At 37.7% G+C, this 10315-nt stretch overlaps 1 protein-coding gene across 1 annotated transcript in view; it reads right to left on the bottom strand.

The window, feature by feature from the left end:
* Positions 1-8712, bottom strand: part of CCDC172 (coiled-coil domain containing 172) — a 32112-nt gene extending 23400 nt beyond the window's left edge. The window contains exons 1-5 of the mRNA XM_067537253.1: positions 8634-8712; positions 6805-6890; positions 3551-3667; positions 2307-2472; positions 1195-1296 (exon numbers count right to left, since the gene is read on the bottom strand). Of these exons, the coding sequence (XP_067393354.1) occupies positions 1195-1296; positions 2307-2472; positions 3551-3667; positions 6805-6890; positions 8634-8712 (550 nt within the window). The remainder of the gene's footprint in view (positions 1-1194; positions 1297-2306; positions 2473-3550; positions 3668-6804; positions 6891-8633) is intronic.
* Between the last annotated feature and the right edge of the window lie 1603 nt (positions 8713-10315).

Consider the following 10315-nt stretch of genomic DNA (forward strand, 5'->3'; position numbering starts at 1 on the left):
CTAGATGACAGGCTATCAAGAGGTGTTAGTGTATACATGGGTCAAAGCTCTACTTCAAGCAGCAAAAAACTTCGGAAAAAGATTGTTTCAGTATTCTAAAGAGAGAAGAGGTGAAAAGGAAGGCAGGCTTGGAGAAAGGAATGATGGAGACAGAAAGTGAAAGGAAATGAGTGGGAAGATAACTAAATTACTAACAATCTATTCATAAATGATAAAAATAGTCTGGAAGAGAGTGATGTTACTGGTTCAAATTTATAAGCAGCTTTGTTTTTTATGGCCCCTATTCTGCTTCCACAAAAGACAATGGTAACACCTACTGTTTTGATTTCAGTGAGAGCAGGTTTAGGCCCCAGATTATCCAATGTTTCTGCTTCATTTTATCCCAGATATGCACCCCCTGCACACTGAAAAAACTTTTACTTTTTCATCTTATGTTGGTTCTTTGGTAATTAAACCCACACATTGTCACATACTATATATATATACACACACACGCAATAAATTTTTCATGTCCTCCTTCTAAATTAATGCTGTATTTGAAAAGATTAGCAGGGTAAACTGCTTATCATTAGAGGAGGTGAACAATGGGGTTTTTTTGTTTTTGTTTTTGTTCTGGTTTGCAAGGTAAAGAAAAAAGTGTTGGGTCAAACCAAAAACTACATTTAATTTTTTTTTTTTTTTTTTTGGTGAATCTACGTTTGAAAAATTTTATAAATGTGTATGTTTTACTGGCATGATATGGGCACTCACCTGGGATGTGGGAGACATAGGTTCAATTCCCCCCGCTGCCTGATGTGGAGAAGAGATTTTAATAGGGGTCTCCCACGTTTCAGGAGAGTAGTGCACTATCATCACTGGGCTATGGATATCCTGGTCTGGGTCTTTTTCAATCTCTCCTCTTGAAGCTCTGTTTCACTTTTAAAAAATAATCACTAGATCAGGGACTTGGGTCTCCTACCTCCCAGGTGAGTCCCTTAATACCAGCTATACATCTATTCTCACTCTCTTTCCCTGTCCCAGTGACTATCCATTGTCTTCCTAAGTAGCAATTCATAGTCTTATGAAGACAATAAATAGTCATTGGACCAAAAATCTTACTTCTGTTAGAAATACCTGACAGGGACTATTTGTCAAATGTATTTGTCTAACCACAAATGATTATCATAAGAAGTGATTATCAAACACATTAAATACCTTTGAGATTGCTCTGGAGAGTAAATAAATCCTGCTTTAATTCATTCTTCTGCAGCTGGAGTGAATTTAACTGAACATTTTCATGTTCCATTGACTCCATTTCTAAGAAGAAATAATTATATTTTAAATTAAAATGTATCACAGTTTTAATCTTCATGATATAATCTTAAATACTTTTTAATTAATTCCAACTATCTTCAGCTATTCTAAAAGGACATTAGGATAAAAATAGTTAGACTTGTAAAACCTAGTGTATAAGAAATTACATATAGACAACTCTATTAGAATGATCTGTATCTACAGACAGGAAATACAAGGAACAGGTTCATGATGAATTAAGTCTGTCAAGTCAAACTGTCTGCAGAGAGAAAATTTTGACCCCTGTTGGCCTTTCATGTTGCCGGAACTCTGGACCTTATTGCTAGCGGGTGAGCTGAGCTCAGCTGGAGAAATGGGAACTGAATCAGTCCACGTTGCCATTGCCTTTATCAGTAGTGTGGTCTGTGGCTAGCTCAAAGAATAACTGCCCAGTCAGCAAGGAAAAGGAATAAGAAAGGCCATGGTTAGACTACCACTATGGTAAATCTTACATTCTATATTTTAGCTCAAAAGGTCATAGAATCCTGTTTCAGACAATAACTATAAAGGATCAACCCAATGAGGCACCTGTGCATGTAATTCCCATTGAATGTAGGATGGCTTATAGGACTCAGAGCTAGGTGGTCAATAGTCATTGAGAGCTTAATTGTGGTCCATTTAACGTGGTAATGCAGTGTGCACCCCTTTATACCTCTGTGCTAGCTATGACCTCCTGGATAGCATGCAGAGTAGATGCAGGTACTTCAGAGCTCATAGTTCCCCACATAGCACAGATGAGTGGGAGAGAGTTAAATAGGGAATGGGAATTTGACTCTGTCCCCTAATATGCTAGGCAATAGCTGCAACAACACACCACCCCTTACTCAGAACAGATCATGATCTCACAATCTAGCTCTGAGAGAAATATCCAGCTAGGAAGGTAATAAGTTTTAAATTATTGCTTCATTCAGTTATGTTTTAGTCATTCGTATTCTCTAGCAATCCAAGATAAAATAGTTCAACATAAAACATACCATTTTTCAAAATATTTGCCTTATTTTCTAAGTCACATATTTCAGTCTTTGCTTTTTGTTTAATCAAAAGCTCTCTGTTACATGTTAGTCCATACTCATTGTTAAAGTCTGTGATTTCCTTAATAAAATTATCCTCTTCTTCAGTCATTTTCCTCTTTATATCTGACTAAAAAAGTGAAAAATATGCACAGAGAAAAATAGAATCCTTGTTAAAATAGTTGGGTTGAAATACAGTTTTACCCCTTATAACTATACAAAATCGATATGTATTCTATTTTGTTAGCTGCAAAAACAGGTAAATGGTCTAGATCTTTATAATTACTTCTGTTGCATTCATCCTACTGTTTTGCTCTTGTGACAAAACGAAAGGAGTGTGTTCTATATATAATAGTGTCACAGCATTAGTGTTATAGGCCATATTATGCCATCAATTTTTAAGCATGTGTTGAAATCAATGGAGAGTTCTGCTTAAAAATCAGTGAGACAAAATGACCATTCCTTTTGATTCTTTAAATTGCTCATGAAGAATGAAATTCACCCCTTTGCAGAAGGCCAGGACAAGGCCGGTGCACTATTTAAACTCTCAAAATACAGTTTAAAAGAAAGCTGACTCTGTTAGGGGGTCCGGAGTATGTGGGTTTTCAGTGCCTTTTAGAAGTAGGTCCCAAATTTAAAGTATTTGTTTTTTAAAGAATAATAATTTAATTTACAGAAAAATACATTCATAAAATCAGTGACAAGATTAAATTCCATTCAAAGCTCTTATCTGAATAAAAATTTAAATAAAAGTGAATTCCCTTCTAAACAAGAAGAGATAACCCATGAATCAAATCTGAATGGAGACAATTGATATCAAATTCATAATCCATCAGTGGACAGCAATTTTGCCTTTACAGCTAAATAGCATTATTATAATATTTGCAGTATTCGCTATTACGTCCTATATATAGGATGGGAAATACGCTGGACACTGCAGTAATACTATTGAGCTATAAAGACAACTGAAAAGTTTTTAAAGGTAATCCAGGAGGTATATAATCTAAAATCAGGGATTAAAGTTTGGAGTGAGATTCCAAATTTCTTTGTGGTTTTTAATTTGTTAAAATGAAAACAAATTTTAATCATTCAAATTTTCATATTTAATTAGAGTCCAATTTTTTTTTTTTTTTCAAAATTGAAATCTGACTGTAGCCAGAAAGTTTTGTAGAATTGAACTCTCCTAAGCACCATAGCTGGAAACATACATAGTTTTTGAGAAAAATACTCTTTTGATTCATAAATTCAACTTTCTTTTTTTCTAAAATGTCTTCACGTTTCTTCAAAAGCTGTAAGTAGAAGAGTTTTTCAGACAGCTGTTGAACCTTCAAAGAAAACAAAAGATTATCAGTGATAGAAATATATACATCTGCTCAAACATATGATTTATAGGTCTTGCACATAAAAAGCTCTTTCCAGACCAAAAAAAAAAAAAAAAAAAATCTGCATAGCTGCTGGACCATGAAAGCTTAATGGGTCTTCTTTTCTCATTGGTTTGCAATCTAATCATGATTTTTTGCAGCAGTATCCCCTCTTTATAGGCTAAGCTCAGTGCTTTTTTCCTGAAGAAAAATCTTCTGGCTAAAAATGAAAGACTCAACAGAGCATGCAATCTTTTAGATAGGCTAACATAGGCGTGAGTTTTTCTCCATCTAACCAGATATGAAATCAAGCATTGATTAACTTCTAAGGGGCAAAAATCCAAAGTTACAGTGCTCTTCTCTGAATGTTTGTGGTTAGCCATTGAGAGCTATTTATGCTCGCTATTACCCTGTGCCTCTTCTACTATAGACAATGAAGTAGGGATTGATGGTCTCATAAATTTCCCGGTATGACTGCAAGAACCATCAGGCAGGGAAGACTAATAAAGGGACCAAGCTTTGGGCTGAAGACAGTTCTACTATGACAAAAGACCTTTCTTCTGCACACATTTTTAGTTTTAGATATTTTTTTAAACAGTAGTTCAACTGATGAGATAGGCTGCTCAAATAATTTCTACATACCACTCGAAAATTCTTCCAGAGTTTGCAGCACAACCATGACTGGTGGTTTAAAACTAAGCAAGTGTATGAGGACATGGTATGATAAGATAGAAGAGCAGATAAGTAGGGAGCCGCTAAGTTATTGAAGGACATTAAAGGTAAGCACCAGAGTATCTGATGAGATGGTGAAGTGGGAGCCAATGAAGGGACTCAAAGAGAGGGCTGAAATGGTCTAAACAGCAATTAAAGAAAGTAATCTTAGCAGTGTTTTGAATTGACGAGAAGGAAGCAAAGCAGCTTCAGGGAGCCCATAGATGATGAGATTGCAGTAGTCAAAAGGAGATATGGAGAGAGTCCGTATGATAGTTTTAATGGTGGGGATGGTGAAAAAAAGGCCAAATATTAGATTTGGAAACTGCCTCGATATGTGAGTGGAAAGAGGGTACAGTAAAGATGGTATGCCTGAATAACAGAGAGAATGGTGGTGGTGTCAATATTAATGAAGCTAGGACAAAATGAGGAGAATTTGGAAAAGAAAAGAAGGGCCAGATTTTTTCCCCACATACCAACCATATTTTAGTGAAGGTGTCAGGGAGCTTGTTCCTCCATTATCAAGAGCTTTGGGATCCGATATTGTTACGTACTGATGCAAAGCAAGTTAGTGATCTTGTGCTTCTGTATTTATATTACTGAATATAACCAGGCTTATTGTAGTTTCTCCATCCCCCAAATGCCTACCTAATCTATTACTTTGCAATGGAATTTTTTAAAGAAATCATTGAGCCATGAAAGGCAAAATGCTATAAATCAAGTTCTAATTACATGCTACCTGGTTTTACAGAACACAAAAAAAATTAATATTTCCTAGGAGCATTCTCTTGACCACAAGCAGTGTCTTGTGATATTTGTCAAAGAAATAGATGTCAAAACATTTTTTAACTCTAAGGCTTATCTACTTACTCAGGCTTGGGTTGGGGGAGGGAGGGCAAGAGATGGCATACAGTTATTTGGAGGAGAAATATAGTGAATAATAGTTTGATTATATTAATTGCAGTAGATATATTTAGATATATATAAATATGTAGATATACATTTTAGATATTGAAAAATAATTGAGAATGTAAATCTCAATAGTCAATGTATAATCTTTCTATCGAAATATTATTTGATTGAAATAATGCATTTTGGCATTTCCCTTAATCCTTGTATCATTTTATTTTGATAAATGAATTAATTTCAAACTAAACAAGCAAATAAAATATACTTATGTAGACATTGGTAAGGATAAAATTAATTCTGGTGTCTAAATGACGCTCGTATCAATTAGGAATGCATCTTCACTTTTCTCCATTAGTCATGTAGAACATATGCACTGGCAAACCACACAGCAATCAGTTTTTTTGGAGAGATGGGAATCACCACTAAAACATTAATTCATCTCACCAGATGAATAAATAGTATAATAACTATTGGTAAAATTAGGAGTCTGGTAGTAAACCTCAAAAGGGGCAATGCATAATCCAGAAGGTTGCAAGATTTCTCTCTAAATTATTGCTGTAATTTTATAGATACAATGCTAGGGATAACATAGGCCTGACTCTAAAAGGAGCCTCTATAAGTGTTTACTACAAAACTGTGGGTTCAGATATTTAAGAGCACAGCTGATGTCATTTAGACCTCATTTGCAGGCACAAACAAGTGGTTGTCTAACATCAGTTGCATCCACAATAATTAGTGCTGGCAAAACAGAGAGTATATAAAGGGAGGAGGACATGTCTTAAAATAAGGCTCTGAATCTGCTATATGGAAAATGGGATTAGAAAATATAAAAGAGTGAGTAGCTGAACAATGACTGCACTGGATAGAAAGATGTGTCTGTCTACAATGGCACTAGCCAATCTGTAAATGCACTCTGAGTACATGCTAGATGGCAAGCAACACAAGTAGAATTGCTGATGTGTAGATGAGGCCTGATCCAAAGCTCAATGAAATCAATTCTAGGACTCTTAGCTTACTTAAGTGCACACGGTAAGACCCTTATTGAATGGAAGTGTGTAGCGAGGCGCCTATGTGAACAAACCCCATGTATCTTATAGCAGTAATAAGTGAGAAGGAAGGAGCATTCTATCTTCTACATCAAGACCCTGGTCTTGTAAAAAGAACAGATGGATATACCTCTGAACCCATGTGGAATCCTACTGAAATCAGTGGGGCTCTATACAAGTTCAGGGATCAGCCTGAATGGTGATTCTTATAGAGCTGGGCCCAAAATGGTAGGCTAGTGCTCTTGTGAAGTGTTCAAATACTGTGGTGATGAACACTATAGAAATGCATACAAATACATACATTAAACAAACACTGTGATAACTGGTGTAAACGCTACATGAAGTACATTGCTTCAAAATATTCATGAACAGTGTATTAAAATTATAGCCCATTTACCTATAATAATTAACATACTGTAAATATTACTACCCTACCTTAGTTTCTAATTTTATTTTTGCTTCACTCAGCTCTTCTGTTATTTCCTTAATTTTTTCATGACTTCTGTTTATGTCTAATTTAACTGCAATATAAAACGAACCTTTAAACACATGAAATCAGTTTATAAAAGTGAGATTCTTTTAAAAATGTGCTGCTTACAAGATGGAGAGGTGTAGAAAGATGACTTCAGTAGAGGCATAATTGCTAGACTGCTAATCACATGGTGACAGCTACTGTCACTGTTATCAGTTACTAGAGACGGAAATTGACATTCAGTTGCAATCAAATGAGTGCCTAATTACTAATTTAATGTGGACAAACATTACATTTGCATAGATAATTCAGATAGCTAGCTTTGAAAATTTGATTTGAAGTAAGGATCACCGGTTATACTGTATAGTACTGTACCTTGTTGATACTCTGCCACACCATGACCTACTGATTAAAATAAGAGGCAGGGAGATAAGATACCTGGGTTCTTTTTTAAATCTGCTGGTGTTTTTTGGTGTAATCTTGGACAAAATTCTTAAAGCTCTCACTGCACTCCAGACAACTACATCTCCTGAAAGCAGGTTTTGTTGAGTTCAAAGTACAGGTCTAGATTGCAGTATTGGCAAACCCAAGAATCAAAAATCATGACTCAGTCCCATGTCCCACTAAAATTATAAGTCATTTTAAAAATAGCGAGATTTTAAAAAATAGAGGGTCCTTTTGATTCGCCTTCTGGTTTTGAGCCTTTGGGTTTGTTTTTCATCTTTCCTCCATTACCAGGATGGTAGAATTTTACTCTTAAAAAAAAAAGAAAAAAGAGAGAGAGAGCTGAGATTCTCATGGAACAACGTGATTCCAGGAACTGGGGCTTTAAGAATAACAACAAATACCATGAGTCACATGATCAAAATTATACGTTGGTAAGGCTGAGCATGAGGCAGGGTTGAATGATACAAGCCTGACCTGCTATATTCAATCACCGGAGAAGGGATATAGGCTCTTTCAAAGCCACTCCTCATGTGTCTATTGCAGGGCTGGCCTATGTCCATATGGAATTCACTTTAACTATTGAAACAGGAACCGTTTGCAACTCTGTGAAAATGATACTCACTGTATATTCTCTTTTGCTTGCAGAGCTCCTGGGTAGTAAAGGCAACCTTGCTGTTGTCAAGGAGGATTGTGCTACACTGACTTCTAGGTTTATTTTGTTTATATTTATATCATTTTCATAATATTTGGTGACAGTAATATTTCAGCATCACCCCTCCAATGATTGTAACAGGATGATGACAATTCCACTTGCTGAGCATCAGATACAAGCCGTGTTTCCAGGCTAATTGCTATAAACACAGGTCAGACAGAGACCTTTAGGGACATGGCAGTAAAGCTAAAGGCCCAGTGGCATGGACCTTAATGAGATTTCTCAAAGCCTGTAGGCTTGCATAAATGGACATCAAAACTGGCTGGCTTTCTGGAAGATATACCTTATCAAGCTAGGAAGGCAGGAACTGAGGTGAGGGAGGCAGGAACTCAAGTTATTGGGCTCAATACATGAGTGACAGGATAACTTGTGGCCCGTGCTATACAGGTCAGACTAGAGACAATCTAAAGGTCTCTTCTGGCCTTAAAATCTAGGAGTCTATAAACTCGATGGGAAAGGCTCAGTCAGCATTTACTGACCTTGCCACCCTTGAAAACACCACCCCTCCCATGAGATGGAGGAAACAGCTTACTTCCATTCAGGGTTCTCTGGGAACTGCGGAGCCGTGTGGCCACAGGCACCCAGGGCCCTTCCCCACTGCACAAGGTACAAGATGGCGGTCGTGAGGCTGACCTTGGTGCATGAAGCGCCGCTTCCCCTCCGCTTGCTGCTCCGTGAGGAGGATTTGCTGGAACAGGGACTCCAGGCTCATTTCTGTCTCCTCAGGGGCAGGGCTGGGGGTTATTTCCCCATCCCTGGGAGGCTCATTCACCACTTCAGAGAGCCCCTCACAGGGCGTAGGGAGCCCTTGACTGAGCCTGACTCCTCCCCCTTTAGCAGCAGCCTCGTGCTCAGTCCCTCACACCTCCGCACCGTGTCCTTGCCTGGCCACCTCTGTTGCTGCCTGTCTACCTCCCGACCAGTGTCTGGAGGAACAGCCTCTGCAGAGGGGTTTGTGCAGCCGAGGAGAAGCCCAGAACCTGCCCGTCAGGTGGGGGAGCCTGATGTTAGCGCAGAGGAAGGAAGCTGGGTTGAGGGTGAGAAAAGAGGCTCCCAGCAGTAGAGGTGGTTGAATAGGGGAGGCTGGTGGTTGTGAGGGGCAGCAGAGGGAGTAGAGGTTGGATGGAGAGAAGGGGTCTGGTGGTGGAGGAAATTGGTTTGGGAGTCAGGGAAGAGGGAATCTAAAACACAGAGGAAAAGAGCTCAGTTAATGAGCAAACAAGTGCTGAGGCATGAGGGGAAAAACACTCTGCAGAATAAAGCACAGACCAGCTAACACTTGGTAGGTGTGCATTTGAAAACATTTATTCTTAAAGAGGCTCAGAGGCTTTTTGATTTAACAATTCTTCCTTGCTTTGTTTCTCCAGAACCAAACTCTTTATCTTGGTTTTGACTTGTTTTAAGTTTTTTCTCTTACTTTTTTTTCTCTTGTAGGATTATTCAGCATCCATGTTAATAAGGTTAACATAGTTACTGAGGTTTTTAATGAAAGCTGGAAAATTGGAAGTAATTTAAATGGACCAAATTCTGCTCTTCTTTACTCCTGTGCAATCCCAGAGAAGTCATTTGGGCTGCCTAAATGAGATCAGAATTAAGACCAAGTCTGGTATTCGTTACATCACAGTTAATGTGGAATGTTATTGGTGTTATTTTGGGTTTACTCTGTGAACTGGTCAGAAAATGGCTCATAGTATATAATATTGAAATACAAGTGTATGCTATGTTACTATATATGGGCCTTTTTCCTACAGTCCTTACTCACTGAAGTAGTCCTTACGTTAGTAGTCCTTTTAATATAAATTAGAACATGTGGCTAAGTAAGGGCTGCTTGAAGAAGTAAAGTTTACAGCATTTGTCCCCATCTCTTTAAAGGGGTTTACTACAATAATTGTAAGGCTCTGACCAGTGAGAGGGACTGGTCCGAACTAGCTTACTGATTTTGAAAGGAGAAAAACGTGGAGGGGTCACCTTTCCCTTCTTTATCCTTTTAATGTTGGAGGAAAATTAGAGTAATTGTCAGCCCTGTTGGATCCTCTTACTGTCTCCTTATCTAAGTTCCAGGTGGAACTGCTATGTATTGTCAAAACATTTTCCTTTGGGAAAATGCTGTTTCAAAATAGAATGCACTTCATATGCAGACTTTGGAGATAGTCATTACACAAACCATATGAATTCAGAGAGGAGGAGGAGTGGTAGTCATGGTTGTGAAAAAGCTTTTCAAAGTTAACAGAATGAAACTGAGAACTTCAGCAAAATGTTATATTATAGTCAAGCTACTGTTAAACAAATTATGGCTCTGGTGAAACTTGAAAACA

This window comes from Emydura macquarii, unplaced genomic scaffold, assembly GCF_026122565.2.
Source record: "Emydura macquarii macquarii isolate MOO-44397 ecotype Brisbane River unplaced genomic scaffold, CSIRO-AGI_Emac_v2 contig_3692, whole genome shotgun sequence".
Taxonomy (NCBI): Eukaryota; Metazoa; Chordata; order Testudines; family Chelidae; genus Emydura; species Emydura macquarii.